The sequence below is a fragment of the Bombyx mori genome, chromosome 3, assembly GCF_030269925.1.
Source record: "Bombyx mori chromosome 3, ASM3026992v2".
Taxonomy (NCBI): Eukaryota; Metazoa; Arthropoda; class Insecta; order Lepidoptera; family Bombycidae; genus Bombyx; species Bombyx mori.
In genome coordinates, this window is record NC_085109.1 from 1720899 (window position 1) to 1740401 (window position 19503).

Here is a 19503-nt window from a genome sequence, read left to right on the forward strand (position 1 = left end):
ATGACATTTAATGTAATGTCATCCACAACTCGAACTTCTTGGAACACATCTGATTATGGCTATAGAGCCGATTGCAGATAAATATAGAGAAAAAAAAAAAAAAAAAAAAAAAGATCATCTAGTCAAAACACATAAGGATAAATACTAAAAAAGAAGCAACAAAAAAATTATAATTATAAAGGTAATAATTAAACGCTAAAGAACCGACTCAAACCAAAAGTTCGCGACAATCTGTTCATCTGATTGAAATAAGCAGAACGAAGGAGAAGAATCAGGGAAGTCGGTCGGTCTATTAAAGAAAGATCTTGGCAAAAAGGATAATTTTCTATATCTAGTCACACTGTGTAGGCCACAAAGTAGGTTTCGTTATTTTTGTAGAGACTTCAACATTCCCGATCCTGCGGACCGAATGGTAAACAGTTGACGTCGTCCAAAACACGTCATTTCGGATCCTCCCGATCCACTAACGGTGCTTTTAGGTACCACAAGCACCGGTCATCGTTCTCGTCGAACCCGTCGCTTGCGACGAAGGGCTCGACGAGTAAATTAACCCACAGACATAGCCCACTGAGTTTCTCGCCGGACCTTCTCAGTGGGTCGCGCTTCCGATCCGATCTCTTGCTAGGGGCAGTGTTAGCAACGTCGCCAGGTTTGAGCCCTGTGAGATCACCTACTCGTCCGGTAACGCTGATATAGTCTCTCAAGGCTGTCAGCATAGGTAGGAAAAAAGAGACTTCAAGCTGTTATTTTGGGATTTAACTGACTGAAATATATTCGACATTTACATGTAAACAGTTGTTAAAAGTTTAGTTTGTTACCATTGAAAATTTATTCGAAACTCTAGAACTTATTTTGAATGGATTCCCATTTAAATTTTCGTGTTCAGCAATAGTTTTGCTCGGAACTATAATACCAAGGACATTCATAACATACTTGTTCATAAAATTATTTTTGCGAAACAATTATTATTAGAAGGCGTCGTTGCCGATGTGGCAGTTTATTTTTATTAAACGATTATTTTTCCAGTTTTAATCTCGTTTCGAATTTGAATTACGCAGTAACTTGACGAATAGAAATCCGATTTTTTATTCAGATTATCTTTGACCTTATTAATGACTTTATTGTTTTTAATTTAAAAATTTGGATCTCTTAATGATTGTTAATTTAATTTATTGTCTTGGATCATTTATTTGATGGTAAAACAAAGGAAATTTCTTTGTTTTTCTAACGGATCACATGCTTGTCTTGTAGATTAAGTAATGTACGTTTCAGTGCGCATCTGGAAAGTATACTTGTTAATGAGATACTACGTTGTCTTTGGACATAAAAAAAAACGCTAATCCTGAAGACGCTGGTCAGGATAACGAGAACAACATATCAAATTACTGTATTGTTATCGATCGTTGATAAATTTCGTTGATCGTGGTAAATTTCAATTCAATCCGACGTTTTGAAGTCAGTGAAAAATTCGTTCAATGATTTTATTACATGCTGACATACAGGGTGAAGCTAAAAAAAAGAGTGCTAAAATCAATATTACGAGAATCTTAGATTCTAAAATATTAAATAAGAAAACATAATTATGTCATAGGTGGTAGGGCATCTTGTGAGTCCGCACGGGTAATTACCACAACCCTGTCTATTTCTGCCGCGAAGCAGTAGTGCGTTCCGTACAGTCGGTAGCCGTTGTACTATAGAACTTAGACTTGGAACTCATGTTTCAGGGTCTGTGTGGTGTAATTAACTTTGTTGATGTCTATGGTCTCTAGTAACCACTTAACTAGAGGCAGGGTGTGACGAACTTTCAACTATCTAAGCAATACAAAAGAAGCCCTTTCAAGTTGATTAAAATAGATAGCTGAACACATTTATTTCAATAAATTTAAATTATTTCATGGTAGTTCTAAGCGTGGTGTAGGCAGAGTAGATAGATTTGATCACAGCCATGAGACAGCTGAAGTTGAGGGTGGCGATGCCGCCCGCCGACAGCGTGGCTACTTTCTGTGCGTTCTGCAACAGTAGCAACACGACCCGACGGTTACTAGCATCGAACTCTTCCCACCGACAATCGTAAACTGCGCGTTCTAGAGCCAAGTTCGCATCCATCACCCGCTGTCCCGTGAGGCAGTCCACCGAGACCTGAATCAGCGCAAAAGGCACCTGCATGTATGTATTCTCCAAGCCCCCCAGCAACTCAGCTATAAGGCCCACAATCAATAGTAAAAATTCAACAGCAATAGCTCCTCTAAAAGCTCCCTCTATATCCCTCAAAAGGTTAACATTGGTGGAATGTATTTTTACTAATTCTCTCAATCGCATTTTCACGTATTCGTTAGCTTGCTCATTTACTGATTGGCTCAAGTTCATTGCGCGGCAGTGTAGTTGAGCGTCCGGCCACAGGTTTGCGAGTTCGTGTCCAAGTGCCAAAAACTGTGCTTCTGAATATCCGGCTACGGTTATCAGGTAAGCCGTGATGTTGGCTGGCAAGTAGCAAGTCACACAAACTCCGACCGCCATCATAAAAAATCCTATCTCGTAATTCGGTGTTTCGTACTTAGGTTCGAGACCTGAAAAAATATTTAAGTTAAGTAAAAAGCTAAAACAATGGCGCAGCAATAACATATAGCTAAGTCTGTTAAAGATAAACTAAACTAATAGGGGAAATTAAAGAAAAAATTTAGTATTGCAAATGTTTAGATTAATAAAAATAAAAATTAGTCGAGTGTTCTGTTAAACAAACAAATAAGCATTTACAGTTCTGACCAAAACTTTAACAGTTCTGACAAAAATATTTTTTTATGCATTAACACAAAATTGAACGCAATATTATTTGTTTTGTATGCAACATGTTCGTAGCATTCGTTTAGTAGGCTCTTGTATACTATATTTATTAAAATCTTATTGACTACTCAATATTAAAAAAAGGCTTAAAAACATATAAAAAACAGATTGCCGCTAATAGGGGTGTCTACGACAGAAGCCACCAATGGTTAGAGCTCCAGAGTGAGAGACGTCCTCACAATACGCGCCATATCAAAGAAGACTTTCTGTGTTAAGTCTTTAATACAGTTGGAGAACGAAAGTTTCTTCAGGTGTTTGTCGAAATTTTTCACTATCAAACCGTAGACACAATTATTGGAACAATGAAGGTTGAATCAATATGCCACATGGCGGTAGTCTCGTGGGCCAGCTCTAAATATTTTATTAATTTGTCCGTTTCCAATTCGTAATTCGTTTCGTTCGTTAAAAAAATTATAATTTGCGTAATTATTGGTAGTAGGACCTCTTGTGAGTCCGCACGGGTAGGTACCACTGCCCCACCTATTTCTGCCGTGAAGCAGTAATGCGTTTCAGGTTGAAGGGTGGGGCAGCCGTTGTAACTATACTGAGACCTTAGAACTATCTGACCTTAGATATATCTCAAGGTGTGTGGCGCATTTACTTTGTAAATGTCTATGGGCTCCAGTAACCATTTAACAAAAAGTGGGCTGTGAGCTCGTCCACACATCTAAGCAATAAAAAAACCAATAAAGAACACACTCTCTCTCTCTCTCTCTTTTCTGCCTTCATCTGGTTCTCGTCATGAGGAATGGTGATATCAACCATCATTACGCAACGTGAAGACTTATCGTCACAATATCAGGCTTATTTGCAAAGCTAGTGCGATAAATGTTTCACAGATGTCTATAAATTAATATTTCATCGAGTTAGAAAATTTGCCAGCCTACGTACCTAAAATGATGAATTGGTCTTCCATGAAATGCCTGCCGGGCGTCACGATTGGCTTCACGAGGTAGACAACTCCATTACTAATTATCACTAGCCAGAAAATTACGCCGCGCTTCTTAACGGACTGCATTGTGTGTAATATGTTCTTGGAAAACCGGCTGTTCCTTGCTGAAGCAGCGTCGCTTTTAAGATATCCTTCGGTTATTTTTTGAATTTTATCACTGGAAGTAAATTTTGAAAATGAAATGCAGCAAAAAGTTTCCTCCTGATTCTTGTTGATATTTTTTACGTTTACCGCTCAATAGTTTAGCGAAATAGTACTAGAGCTATTTAAAACTATACGTATATTTACGATTACAGTCATACGTGACCACGAAAACACCAGAAAAGGAAAATTAAAAAACACGCAAGATTTTCAATTATTTATTTATTGCTTAGATGAGTAGACGAGCTCACGGCCCTTCGGATGTTAAGTGGTTAGCGGAGCCCATAGACATCTACAACGTAAATGCCGCCAATCACCTTGAGTTATATACTGGTGGTAGGACCTCTTGTGAGTCCGCACGGGTAGGTACCACCACCCTACCGATTTCTGCCGTGAAGCCGTAATGCGTTTCGGTTTGAAGGGCGGGGTAGCCGTTGTAACTATATCGAGACCTTAGAACTCATATCTCAAGGTGGGTGGCGGCATTTTCGTTGTAGATGTCTATGGGCTCCAGTCACCACTTAAAACCAGGTGGGCTGTGAGCTCGTCCACCCATCTATACTAAAAAAAATACATACTTTTTATTCTTAAATTGTATTTTTTTTTAGTACAAACATATAAATACATACATATTGGCGTACATGAAGCATAGTTTGACAAGACCTATCTCGCTGGAGACGCCCAGCGAGAAGATCACGATGCCTGCTAGTACATCGTCTGCACGTGTGAAGTAGGAGAACACTGACCACAACATGGAAATCTGGTATATGTACGAGTAGCAAGCTATGGACAGTCCGGTCGCAGCGTACCAGTACAACGGGATCCCTGGGAAATAGCACTAAATATTAGGCATGGTCGTTGCGCAACGTAAATGGTTATTGAAACTATCTATAGACAAAATAGCGGTTAGCTAGTTTCGCCGTACTGCAATAACCTGCTAACATCTACTACTCAATCACGTCACCGATCACGAACACAAATCACACAACGTTCGGCAATATTCGTTTTACTTCGTACCGCTCGGTCGGCAGCTATCGCGACACGCAGCGCAAACATCGGTTCGATCGAAATAGACAATCATCATTTTGTCTCTTTCACGCACACGACTGAGATGCATTTGACCTTTGACTTTAGCCCTTAAAGCCCTTAAAATAAGATTTATAAAATTAAATTATGAGTGCAAGCTGAAGTCGAATTTTGTGGCCTTGAACCAGCTATTCACGAATCACGTCTTTAGCGACAAAATGTATTAAAGACTCGGCGCTAAGTTTTAAGTTTAATTGCCAAATTGAATAGTTAAAAATATAAAGTGTATAGTTGTTTTATATAGATTATCCTTAAAGATAAATTACAAATAAAGTCGTAATTACTGAAATATTAATCGCGACGCTAGCTCATTCGTGTGCGCATTAGTTTACTGCTAAACAAAACCCGCTATTGCTCGCTAATGAAATAGCGCGTTTCAAAAGCCGCTATTGACATTCGATAGCTAGTTTCGTTTCGCTAACCGAAAATGCCGCTACAACCCACCGCTACTAAATATACCCAAACCAATATAACCAAATGTAACTTTACCACAACCAAATAGCACCGATTTACTTATACATCTTAAATGTAGCATAAATTAGCAGAACTGGCAAGTTGTCTGGGACATTGTATCTGCCTTAGAACTACCGGTCGCTGTAGCAGATATATTTTTGGATGGCGCGGTCCCCACCCAGAAATAAAGGCAAACGTATTGTGAGATTTACGAAGATTGCCGGCAAGAAATGAACGAGAAGAGCCAAAGACCGGGCTCAGTGGTGTAGGAAAAGGCCTGTGTCCAACGGGGACGACTGTGGGCTGATGATGATGATAGTTCAGCGGGCTGTAAGGCTAACGAGTAAGAGGAGTAGACTTAACATTATGCTTGTAACTTTGAAAAGACTGCCAAAATTATAAGAGAAGTTCTTTCTCTTCGTTTCAAATTTTGTTTTTGTTTTCTAGAACAATGAATATACTTACTTTCTTTACGTCGATTGTCAATAATTATTGTAAGAGGTCTCAAGAAAAAACCTACATTTGATAGCATTGTAGGCAAATCACAATACCGCAATCCATATTTGCTCGCACCTGACCACATTATTAAAGAATGTAACTATCCCTAGCGTTATTCTGAATTAATAGTTCAGACAAAGTTCTGGTTTTACGAACTATTTTCGTGAAATAATATAGGTATTGTTCGGTTTTATTCGAGAACATACCCTTTATTTCGGCCTGTCATTTCGTATTCCTGTTATGATTACAGTGATTTTTTAATTAAGTGAAATCTATGTTCCGCGCCCGTTCAGCGAAACATTTAAAGGGTGTTCGACATTTCTTTAATTATTATTGTTATGGTTATTCACATGGTTGCCTTGAAGAAGAGAGAGAGAGAGAGAGAGAGTTGTTGCCTTCAGGTGTTTAGACTATATATTAATTTACCCAACTAATATATATACTTTATTGACTCTGTGCCACAGAAATTAGCAGCCCGTGAGACTTCTTTAATCTAAGATTGTTTTAGGGATCTCGTACAATTTATTGGATTTTGGGTTGGTTTGAATATAAATCATTACGATTCGTAGGTTCGTTGTTTCATTACCTTAATTATTTATAATAGGAAAACCTATCTACACTGTATTGATGTTCTTAAAAGTCAAAGTCCTTCCAACGTAATATTATTAATACGCTTATAACATCAGTGTAACGGAATATTTCAAGTTGATTTTCACCGAAATGGTAAGATGGCTTTACACATCACATGATTGCGGAATAAAAGAAACTAGAACCTTGTGTACAAAAAAATCGTGATTGGGATTGGAGGGGGAAGCAGTCATTAGACCGGTCGTTCTGTAAAGCATGAAACATCTCCGCCGCATGCGGAAAGCATGCGGCGGAGATGAGAATGTTGAGATGGATGTGTGGACAAGACATGGACATAACAAGAATGGACATGATAAGGAATTAGTATGTCAGAGGAAGTGTGAAAGTAGCCCTGGGGATTGACGAATTAAGGAGCGGACGGTTTGTGTGGTATGGACATGTGATGCGTGGAGAAGAGATGCATGTGACTAGGAGATGTATGGAAATGGTACTGCAAGGTAGAGGGGAAGAGGTTGACCGAAGAAGACATGGATGGAGTGTGTGAATGACGATATGAGAGAGAGAGAGAGAGAGAGAGTTGAGATGACGGATGATTGAAGAGAATGGAATAGAAAAATTCGCTGTGCCGACCCCGCCCAGTGGGATAAGGTGGAGACAAAGAAGAAGAAGACTAGAGGGAGATCATCTTTAGAGTGTAGTTCACACCAAAGGTAGGACGAATTCACCGTATAGGTTGTGTTGTACGTACGTGCTCATCTACCTACAAGGGTAATGAAAAACAAATTAATGATCGTTATTAGACTGTGATGAAGTTGTAGCTTAACTTTATTTTCGAGGCACCCTGAAAGACAAAGAAAAAGAAACACCCTGTGAGGTTATAATATAATTTTCCGTATGTGACATAGCCCACTGCTTAATTCGAGTACAATTATGTAATTATTAAACTGAAAATTGATAGCTTTGTTGCGTGTGTATGTAAGTGTGTGTTAATTCCAGCTATGAACGAAGAAAGTTAAGCATAAGTTGGCAATCAGGACCTTCTTTAATTAGTTGAGTATAAACTATGAGCACTTAAAGCTAAAAATGCCTTAAACTGAAATAATTCTGATAGGGTAATTTTCGATTCCCAAATTGCTAAATTATAAGTTACCATATCAGAGTTACCCCCATGTAATTTGGGGCCATGGAGGCGAATCTGCATCAATTAATGATCAATCAATTGTAATCTGTGATTACGAACGACCAGCATTAATTTTGCTATCATCACTCATGCTTTTAATTTAAAAAATGTCATGCATATCATTGAAGTAATGTTTATTAAACTATTCTAATGGTTTAATGTTATTCTAATCAAGCTTAGCACATAACTACTTGCAACTGTTTCATTTTTAGTCGAACAAACAGAGGATGCTCAGAACGAAAAAAATAAACATAAAAAAAACAATAAGTTACGTTTAATGAAAAGGCAAAAAGACCAGGTAAAGCTATCCTGCTTGAAATATTAATTCAACTACGACATGCAAGTTTAGTGCCTTAAGGGCACCCTTGCCTGCATTACTTCATGGTTGTTCTAAGAGTAGTGTAAGCAGAGTAGATGGACTTTATTACTGACATAAAACAGCTAAAGTTAAGCTTAGCGATGCCGCCCGCAGACAGCGACACCGTCTTCTGCGCGTTCTGTAGCAACAGCAGCACGATCTTCATGTTGCGTTTGTCGAAGTTCTCCCATTTGCAATCATACACGGCTTTCTCAAAATCAATGTTTGCGTCATTAACGCGTTGCCCGATGAAGCAGTCGATAGCAACTTGGATGAGAGCGAAGGGTACCTGTAGGTACGTGTTTTCGAGACCGCCAAGTAGCTCAGCTATGAGCCCTACGATCAGAAAAACGTATCCGACGGCCAGTGACCCTCGGAACACGTTCTCCACCCGACCTATTAAGTTGACATTCGTCGAATGACTCTTAATGATCTGAACTAGACGAAAATTAACAAAACTGTTGAGGATTTTCGATTTCATGGCCGCGTCCGCTTCTCGTTCTGTTCGTGAATGCTTTTCGTAATGTTCGATGGCATCGTTCCACAGATGCTTCAGTTCTTCACTGAGGGCCAACATCTGTGCCTCCGTGTATCCGACTATGATAATCAAGAACATGGTGACGTGGGCTGGAGGGTAACAAATGAAACACACTCCCATTGTCATTATGGCGTAAGCTATCTCGTAGTTTGGAGACTGTCTCATCGGTTCCAGTCCTGAAAATTTACAGCGTTGGAGCAATAAATTTTTTGTTTCAAATTGTTAGGGATTATCGTTCGTAAGTTCGATGCAGCTAACACAATCCCTCGAGGTTATTAGCAATAGGTAGGCAAAAAAAGGGATTTTTGCAACTATTTGGTTTTATATTTCTGTGCCAAATAAATATTCCAGTATAGTTTTGAGGTAGGTATCATTCAATCAAATTATGAAGACATTGAACAACAATAACTGTTTAACTTAGGTGGTTTAGTCTATGAATATACCAAGGATTTAAGTACCTATAAGAACTAAATCATCTTGCGCAAGATGTCGACCTTCCACAAGCAGTGGTTTGATAGCGAAAATGAATCCGTTGCCAATGATGACGAGCCAATAGATTATCGCACGTCGTTTGACGTATCTTAATGTCGTCAGTAAATGTAGACGCAGCCGCCCCTGTGCCGGACATGTCGCGTCATACAGCAGATAGTCCTTGAATAGCTTGCGAAGTTCTTTACTGGAACGAAGATGTTTTTAAATTCCTTGTTGTCTGGGTATGGCTAAAATTGTCCCTTATGTATTAAATTAAAGTAATAATTCAAGACAGTTGATGTGCAGAGTTGTCTTTTGATTTTTTTATCAAATTAATACTCACGTAGGTTCAACAAATGTTAGTTTAATAATGATTGATAATCTTTTTTAAAAACATGTTTCGTGTGATGGCGATACAATATATATGTTTTGATTTATCAGCTGACGCCGTCAGGATTTTTTAATGAAGACTTAAATACTGTGCTTGAAATGGTGATGAATCTCAATCAGTAATGTCAACAATACAAAAATTGGCAGTGGGATGTCATCAGCAGGAAGCACCGCTATTGCGCTTTTAGGGGTATACACCATATACAGCCAGGGAAGACCTTCCACCGAGTGGGTGTGATTGCTTGGTAGACCGACGGTCCGAATGTTGTTTTTCGGAGCTTGTGTATATGCAAGTTTACACTGTAAATTGTCTTTAGCAATATTCAGGCATCTGTCAAATATCTTGTGTTCAACCTACCGCTACTGCCACACTCACGATGACTAACCTAACCAGTTTACGAATGTATGCCTATAATACCTCTTGCTTTCCCCCAGTACCAACCCGAGGTACTAATTAGGTAAGAGATAGGTAAAGGGCAATAGGGTAGTGGGGCAGTTCAGAATACTACTTTTAAGAAGGATGATAGGAAAATAATAGCAGTACCTGGAGGACACCATCATTTTGCTCCTATATCCACAGAGCTATCCTAACATACAACCTGAAAATTTGACTAGTTTCACAGCAAAAATGACAAATCGGTAATATGTACTTATTACTTCCTGAAGACTGATCTATGATGACTCATAATGCGTTCAAGAAAAAATAATTAAAACATCATACATGTAAATTATGGAGTTGAAGAACTTCGTGGAGCCGATCTCACTGGAAATTCCGAGCGAGAAGACCACCATGGCCACTTGGAAGTCCTCGGGGTCCGTGCACCGCGCGAACAGAAACCATAACAGCGAGATCAGAAATGCGTACACGTACGATGCGGTTATTGAGCCGGTCACAGCGTACACCGCCAGGGGGATACCTGTGATTTAAATGTTACTAAGTTTCGGACTAGGAGCTATTTCGGACTATGGGTGGACGAGCTCACAGCCCATCTTGTGTTAATTGGTTACTGGAGCCCATATACATCTACAATGTAAATGCGCCACCCACCCTGAGATATAAGTTCTGAGGTCTCAGTATGATTACAACGGCTGCCCCACCCAACCGAAACGTATTACTGCTTCACAGCAAAATTAGGCAGGGTACCTACCCGAGCGGACTCACAAGAGGTCCTACCACCAGTAAAAATAATGCAATAATATAATATTTATTACAATTATATCGAGGTGTGAAACGCTATTTGGTATTAACATCAACAACTCGATGTTTTTAAACAAACTTCAATTAAGTTTACTCCATTCAAATAGCTGAAGAAGTTTATTTACGTGTAGGTACCACCACCCTGGCTATTTCTGCCGTGCAGCAGTAATGCGTTTCGATTTGAAGGGTGGGCCAAAACTTATACCTCAAGGTGGGTGGCGGCATTTACGCTGCAGATGTCTATGGGCTCCAGTAACCACTTAGCACCGGGAGGGCTGTGAGTTCGTCCACCCATCTAAGCAATAACAAATAATTATAAATGTGAATGAATTCTTCGAGTTTGATGAGGAGTGTGACCGTTGCTTGAGGACCCTAAAAGCACCGGAAGTGGATTCGGGGGACCCCACAAGGGCATCCACAAGGACCCGGGCAACGGCAGCTTTACGTTGCTCTATCACCTGGGTCAGATAGGAATACTCCAGCTATTCACTTTTGTCTTTATATTATTTTATACTAGCTGACACGGCAGACTTCGTAGTGCCTCAATCGATAAATAAAAGACCTAAACTTTATTTAATTCCTAGCATTTTCATATTTATCTACCTTTTAAACCTTCCCTGGACTTCCATAAATAATACAAGACCAAAATTAGCCAAATCGGTCCAGCCGTTCTCGAGTTTTAGCGAGACTAACGAACAGCAATTCATTTTTATATACTTAGTCTGGCCACAAATACTGTTACAATTAAAAATAAAAAAAATCTATTGCAAATAACATTTATTACTTTTACAGTGTGTTAGTTTAATATAAAACAATTTAAAGTATAAAAAGCTTATTCGAAGTGGTCACCATTGGCTGCAATACAGTCCTTTAAATGTTGAGGCCAGTTATCAATAGAAGCACGCACTCTTTACATGGGAACATTTTTCACTGCCAATCGTACGGATTGTTTTAGGGACTCCAAATTATCATGGCGTTTAGAGCAAGCCGTACTCTCTAAAACTGACCATAAATCATAATCCAGCGGATTAAGATCGGGACTAGACGACGGCCAGTCTTCAGCTCTGATAAAGTCCGAAATGTTCGTTTCCAACCAAGACTGCGTAGACCGAGCTTTATGACCTGGCGCCGAGTCTTGCTGCAAGGAGCATTCTTGATTATTGAATATGGTGTTGTTAAGGGGCTTCACTACCTTCTCAAGAATAGTATCTTGATACATCGGCACACTTGTGCCGATGTTTTGATACCTTTTTCACAAAAGTATGGCTCAGTCACTCCTTCATAACTAATACCCCACCAAACCATCACTGAATTCGGATAGTGCCCACGTTGCACTCTGTCGACTAATTGGGAAGCTTCCTTAGAGCTTTGAGCATAAATACGGTCATTTTGTTTGTTAAAATGTTGCTCAATTGTAAAAAAATTCTCATCCGTAAACAAAATTTTTCTATGACCTGCTTTTGCGTAGCGCTTTAGTAGTTGTTTCGATTTTACCACCCTATTCTCTTTTAAATTATCAGTTAAGAAATGACCAGTACGTCTCTTATAGGCTGCAAGTCCTAAGTCATCTTTTAAAATACGCGACATGGTTCTAGGTGCTATCTTCATCTCCCGAGATAAAATATTTTGCTTTCGGACAGGATTTCTTCGAATTCTTACCCTTACTGCTTTGACCACCTTTTTCGTACGAACACTACGTGGAGGGCCGGATCTTTTTCTGTCACAAACAGAGGAGGTCTCGTTGCACCTATTAATAGCCCGGTACACAAAACATTTTACTAATACCAAGCGTATGGAGAGTATTAAAAATTGCATTTGGCTCCATACCTACTTTGTGTAATGCAATCACAGCGATTCGGTTCTCTTTATCACCCCACTCCATTTTAATATCGCAAAATATTGTACAATGTATTGGCGCCAAAATGAGAACTCTATCTATCTATCTCTTAGGTTTATGGCGTTTCCTTTTAGATTAATCATATAAAAATGACAGATTTCAAATTCAAATGTAATATTTTGTTTATTTTTAATTGTAACAGTATTTATGGCCAGACTAAGTATATAGAAGATAGAATATTAATCCGTTTTACAACTTGTATCTTTGCTTTAGTTAATCAACATCTAATACATACGCTGCTTATGTTCTGTATCGATATTGATTGCGATTCCTCTGAGTAAGAACGAAACATTCCACATCATCGTCGGCAGGTCGCAATAACCTAAACCAAATTTACGAACGTCTTCCCACATTGCATCGGAACTTGAGCTGAGCCAAAAACATTACTATCTGTAGCATAAAAAGATGTCATTTTTTTATTTTCAAAGTTGTTAACATAATAACACGTTGTCTGCAGTGTTAACGACATTGGTTATTCAATGCAATTTAACAAAGTATCGTCCGCAGGCTGAATCTAACTCCGTCGGTATCAATTCCGCGGCGTCAACATGTAATTTGTGGCGACACGATCATTTAAATTGCTGGTTCTCCGCAATCATTTATTTACCTGTCGTTACACGTGTCAACATACAGATTATAATACTCTTTAAGGCTGTTTTAAACTTTTTTTTTGTAAATTTGTCGATTTTTTTTAACCGAAGTCAAACGTTTTTTTTTTTAAGTTCGAACTTTTATTTATATGCTAATAGTTTTTGAGCTATTGCAGCATTATTGGATTGATGACATCCTCTTCTTTTTTTTTGTAATCTATTTTCTTATTATTTTTTACTTTCGTTTGTATGTTAAGTAAGATATATATATTTAGGATTCAGAAGAAAAACCATTTAAAAAAAATAACAATGATTAGCACACTACAACTTTTGTTACTCTCAAACTCTAATTAATTGACTAATTCAACATAAATCACCAAACAACCAGAATACAGAATAAACACTTTGATATTATCTTGTCTTTAAGCACATATTTACAGAGACTTAAAACAATGACTCACGCACACCATGTCCACGACTACCTTCTCTCAGCGTTGCTATTTATAGGCACTGTACCCTCAACATTATTATAAAATTCGTGTTTCCTAAATTAACACTTAAAAGTCTTTAAACGATGTTCTCTCGACGAATGTCAACCGACAAATGCGCGGGTGACGGAGCTGCACGCCGGTTTTATACCCTTTTTGTAGGGTATTCCTTACTCGGCCTCTCCTGACTGTGGTTCGTCCTCGACCACATAACTGGGGTCTACTCGTAACGATGATGCGGAAGCGTGCGAAAGATCTTGTTAGGTCCGCGCCTCCCGAAAGTTCGGCAGCCGTCCCAGCTCCAGTCTGCAACCACGATGTGAGGCTGCACCACGTGTGGCGGGCGTCCCGCTCGACCGTCCTGATAGATAATCCTGAAAATGCAGGCAGAGCGCATAAGTAGTTCAGCAGGACTACAAACTAACTACTCCGTGACTCCTTGCGTCGCGCTTGGTGGACCAAAGGCATCATAGTCCCCAACGAGTGAAGCAGCAGGCCACAGATCGAGCGACATCGCCCTCTGCGTCACTGCCAGTCGTACGGCACCGTGAAGTCGGCGGCTCGCGAGCATCACGTGCAGTGTGCACATAAGCAGCACGTGCGGTATGCACGCCAGAAACAGGAGAGCGCGCGCAGGTAGCGGCACGCGAGCAGTACGCGCAGTATGCACGCCTGAAGCAGGCGAGCGCGCGCAGGTAGCGGCACGCGAGCAGTACGTGCAGTATGCACGCCTGAAGCAGGCGAGCGCGCGCAGGTAGCGGCACGCGAGCAGTACGCGCAGTATGCACGCCTGAAGCAGGCGAGCGCGCGCAGGTAGCGGCACGCGAGCAGTACGTGCAGTATGCACGCCAGAAGTAGATGAGCACGCGCAGCCAGCGGCACGCGAGCAGTGCGCGCAGTTTGCACGCCAGAAGTAGGTGAGCGCGCGCAGGCAGCAGCAGCACGCGAGCAACACGTGCAGTATGCACGCCAGAAGTAAGAGAGCGCGCGCAGCCAGCGGCACGCGAGCAGTACGCGCAGTATGCACGTCTGAAGCAGGTGAGCGCGCGCAGGCAGCGGCACGCGCGCAGTACGCGCAGTATGCACGTCTGAAGCAGGTGAGCGCGCGCAGGCAGCGGCACGCGCGCAGTACGCGCAGTATGCACGTCTGAAGCAGGTGAGCGCGCGCAGGCAGCGGCACGCGCGCAGTACGCGCAGTATGCACGTCTGAAGCAGGTGAGCGCGCGCAGGCAGCGGCACGCGAGCAGCACGTGCAGTATGCACGCCAGAAACAGGCGAGCCCGCGCAGCCAGCGACACGCGAGCATTATGCACGTCTGACGACTAACGTCAGAGGCGACTAACGCCGGGTGCGACTAACGCAAATGACGACAAACGTCAGAGGCGACTAACGCCAGGTGCGACTAACGCAAATGACGACAAACGTCAGAGGCGACTAACGTCAGAGGCGACTAACGCAAATGACGACAAACGTCAGAGGCGACTAACGCAAATGACGACAAACGTCAGAGGCGACTAACGCAAATGACGACAAACGTCAGAGGCGACTAAGGCCAATCAGCGGGACGCCACCAGCAGGCACACCCACCAAGCAGCGGACCAGCGAGACGCCTCTGCGCGCCTCGGCCGTCACGTACCACTACTGCTTCTGGAAACAGTCACCAACACAACAACGAAGCGAAGCAATTGTATAAATTGAGAGTCTTACCATCGAAAAATATGGCACAAGTCTCGGGGCACCATTCACCTTTCCACGGTACCATGTACTGGGCGACCGCTTGAGTCGATTTTCCTTTACTACCGGGTACACTTCTTACTGAGCCACTACGCTCAAAATCGAAGTATGCAGCACAAGCCTCTGGAGACCACTCGCCACGCAAGGGCACCATGTACTGTGCTGCAGTCTGCGTTGTCTTTCCGTAGTCCCCACCGAAATCATTGAACAGAGGCATCCCGCTCGGCCATACTGACCGAATCGTAGTAAACCGGAAAACTGAACCATAACAATCATTGACAACACAAGGTCAAAACACAATAATCAGAAACTATGACAACTCAAATCGTATAAAACGTTCTTGGCCTGGCTGTCGGCGCAGCTAGTGTCATTGATGCCACCCATATTATCATTACCACAAATGATAAAACCAATACACATCACTTCACAATATAGTCAGCGACTCTCAGGTAATCACTAGACCAATACAACAATAGTCTCCTTTGAGACCCAGGTCTCCACTATACCACCAGCCGCCCATCGGCCTCTGAACAACTCACAAGTGAATTGCAGTTACGACAAGTGCGTACAGTACGACCAAATAGTGATGGTATCAGCTGTATCACTCGGTGGAGGTACTCTCACCTCACTCATCAGTTTTCTATGTTTAACTCGTCAGTAGCACTACTTAGAGGCAACTTTTCTTTATGTAGTCATGAGTGTTATAGGTTCTATTACCAGTTTAGGCCATCTATCTTCATTTCAACATTAAATCATAAAAAATTAACCACATCATCGTCATATTTTACTAACTTTGCTTATCGGTGTCGAATTCATTAAAACTTCTGTGAAGTCTTGCTTTAATATTTCGGAACTAAAGCATTTGGTACCAGAATCGAAATAAAAATAATTCGACTCACCAGATTGATTTCCCAAAAATTACCCGATATTATGCAGCTACCGGCACGTTGCTTGCGTGCTACTGCCGCAGGAACCATCGAGGGGCCCGAGCTGGCGGCAATGCCCGTGAGGCACTATCCTCACCATTCGGTAAGGTCCACGGAATCCCGGATCTAGATTTCCTATAGACTGGGAGCTATCACAAAAACAAGATTATCGACATTAAAAACGGCTGCTGCTCGTCGGTGCCCGTCCACGCGAGCATCATGTCGCTTTTCACTCCGTGGTACTAATTGATGAGCTCTACCTCGACCTAGTTCTCGACGTTGACGGCTCCGAGACACCTCAGTCATGACATCACTAATTAGCGTCTTCACCACAGGTGTGGTGGCGTCTGTTCCCACCAAAAGCTGCAGGGCAGATATCTGTTGTCTTGCCTTTTTGTGATGTTCAGAATGAGCTGTAATCTCAAAAGTTCAATTGACCATTTTGCCAACACAGTCCCGTCTACTTGTTTGATATTACGCGTCACTGGTGACAACTAATGCCTGAACCTTACAAGGACTCTGCCTAACCTGACCTCCACCAAAAATGAAATGAAATCGTGAGTAGATTAGCGTTCGCGGCTCTAACCTGAGGGCCCATTATGCCCCGTATCACTATTTAAGTTCCAAGTTCTATCAGAAGTAAGCCATTCACCTAGCCACACCTTTGCGTTTCCCTTTAAGCAATTTGCCACACGCGACAGAGTTTCATGGTCGGTCCACCCGTTTAAATCCTTTGCATGGTCCACCTCCTCGTACCACGCCTCGATATTTTTAATAGTAAGGTCGAAGTTTGATACAAAATACTTCTGCAATCTTATAGGCTGGACTGCCTTTACGGCATCGATAATCGCTTGAGCAAGCGAGGGGGGTCTCTGAACCGCGAGGGCTGAGTCCGACACACGTCCCCGGTCCGCGAGGCTAGATTTATCAAGTGTAGCGTGCGTGGCAAGGGGAATGGTCTCCATCACACCAGGTGTCGGGATTTGCAATCGCAGCGAAGGGGTGTGCGTATTGAAGTCACGGTTTCCGTGAGTGATCGCGGGCTTGAGATACATAGCGAGATCGACGCGAGCGTCTCGACCTACGGTGACTTCGTTTCGAACGATATAACGCGCTGCGCGATCGACTAGATCGATATGAAATGCTGCGTGAATCGCGTAACCTATCGTACAACACAAGATCGTTACTACTCGAGCGAGTATCACGCGAATACAAACGCAATCTATGGCGGTAGCGGTCCCGTAAGCGATTGTCACGAGAACAGGAGACGTCTCGATTACGCGAGCCATTTCGACGATGCCGAGAACGTCCACGTGACGTACTTCGCATTATTTAGGTGTAAATACACACACGCACTTTAAAATGATTATACACCAGGAAATATACGTAAAAACACGAAAACGAAAGTAACAAAATATAGTGAGGGGAGTTGTGAATCACCTGTTGTCTGTGAGCTTTGAGTTCTTTATCCCAATTCTGAATTTAGGATTCAGAAGAAAAACCATTTAAAAAAAATAACAATGATTAGCACACTACAACTTTTGTTACTCTCAAACTCTAATTAATTGACTAATTCAACATAAATCACCAAACAACCAGAATACAGAATAAACACTTTGATATTATCTTGTCTTTAAGCACATATTTACAGAGACTTAAAACAATGACTCACGCACACCATGTCCACGACTACCTTCTCTCAGGAACGCCGCCGATCGAATGAATGTTTCGAGCAAAGGCGTTGCTATTTATAGGCACTGTACCCTCAACATTATTATAAAATTCGTGTTTCCTAAATTAACACTTAAAAGTCTTTAAACGATGTTCTCTCGACGAATGTCAACCGACAAATGCGCGGGTGACGGAGCTGCACGCCGGTTTTATACCCTTTTTGTAGGGTATTCCTTACTATATTTATTAGAACAATTCTCTCTTCTCTCATGCCGTTATTTAAATTCAATTAAGAATATAGTTTGAAAGCAATTGGATAAACCTTCCAGTCCCACGTGTTACCCTGGGTACCGGAACAATGGTAATTCTTCAAGAATAACGCACCTATTTACTTAAGAGCAGGGGCGGGACATTGTCAAATGAGGATTATTATCACGTGGTCATGAATATTGACCGTGCAATATCAATGGCAGTTCTCAGTAACCGCTCATCCAACTAAATGATTGACATTTAAAAGACTTATGCAGTCGCCATGGCTTAAAGGATAAGACGCCCGGTGCTTTCGTATCGACGCGAGTGTACCGGTGTTCGAATCCCGCAGGAAGATACCAATTTTTCTTATGAAATACGTACTTAATAAAGATTCACGATTGACTTCCACGGTGAAGGATGAATATCGTATAATAAAAATCAATTCCGCAAAAATTAAATTTTGCGTAATTGCTAGTGGTAAAACGTCTAGTGAGCCCGCTCGGGTAGGTACCATCGCCCTGCCTATTTCATCCGTGAAGCAGTATAATGCGTTGTACTGTAAAACCTGAGACTTATAACTCTTGTCTGAAGGTGGATGTCGCCAGTTACCTTGTTGATGTCTATGGGTTCCGGTGACCGGGGCCAACTTAACACCAGGTGGGCCCAGGGACGTCTTAAGCTAGGCTGGGGCCCTTGGGCACATAAGAATTTGAGGCCCTTTTGGAAAGTAAAAAAGCGAATTATAATAACATTTTTTTACTGAGTATGACCATTTAGGTATATTATACGTAATCAAATACAGTATGATATAATATGTCATTAATGATATTAGAACGCTGCTGGTTTTTTGGTTACGATTACGATAACGGTTTTTTTCCGAGATTTCTGTTGAGCAAAATCTTCTATTATATCTTTAAAGTAAATTTTTTGAAGGATATTACTTTCCATGCACATGATTGACAAATAACTCAGCCGTTCTTGTAACATTGTTATTCGCAATTCATTTTTTATTCTCTTAAGCTGCGAAAATGACCGCTCTCCACTACAATTCGTAACCATTAGGCAAAGGAATATTCTTGCAGCAATTTCTACGTTTTTTTTTTCCCCTGCCTAAGCCGAGAGCCTTGAGAGGCTATATCAACTTAAGCTTAACTAGTAGGTGAGCTCACGGGGCTCAAACCTGACGACGTTGCTAACACGAACCCTAGCAAGAGCTGTGATTCGCAGAAAAAAGTGTTATGTGCCCGACAA

At 41.5% G+C, this 19503-nt stretch overlaps 2 protein-coding genes across 3 annotated transcripts; both read right to left on the minus strand.

The window, feature by feature from the left end:
* Window positions 1–1834: 1834 nt before the first annotated feature.
* On the minus strand, window positions 1835–18054 carry Or-39 (olfactory receptor 39). Of its 2 annotated transcripts, NM_001123335.1 has the most exons (5): window positions 18002–18054; window positions 10218–10413; window positions 4564–4759; window positions 3733–3950; window positions 1846–2567 (listed from the first exon to the last, which is right to left on the minus strand). In NM_001123335.1, exons 3-5 carry the CDS (start codon window positions 4686–4688, stop codon window positions 1888–1890), a joined length of 1023 nt encoding a protein of 340 aa, NP_001116807.1. In that variant the 5' UTR covers window positions 4689–4759; window positions 10218–10413; window positions 18002–18054; the 3' UTR covers window positions 1846–1887. The 2 variants fall into 2 exon arrangements, with proteins under 2 accessions (XP_062529908.1, NP_001116807.1); XM_062673924.1 differs by lacking the exons at window positions 10218–10413; window positions 18002–18054 and adding an exon at window positions 5939–6032 and having other exon boundaries at window positions 1835–2567.
* Or-38 (olfactory receptor 38) lies at window positions 8114–10413 on the minus strand (the record flags this gene model as incomplete). The annotated part of the gene is given in 3 exon segments (NM_001110007.1): window positions 8114–8811; window positions 9094–9311; window positions 10218–10413. Coding segments are annotated over 3 exon segments (1112 nt in total), but the record flags the coding sequence as incomplete, so codon positions are not given.
* Window positions 18055–19503: the final 1449 nt, after the last annotated feature.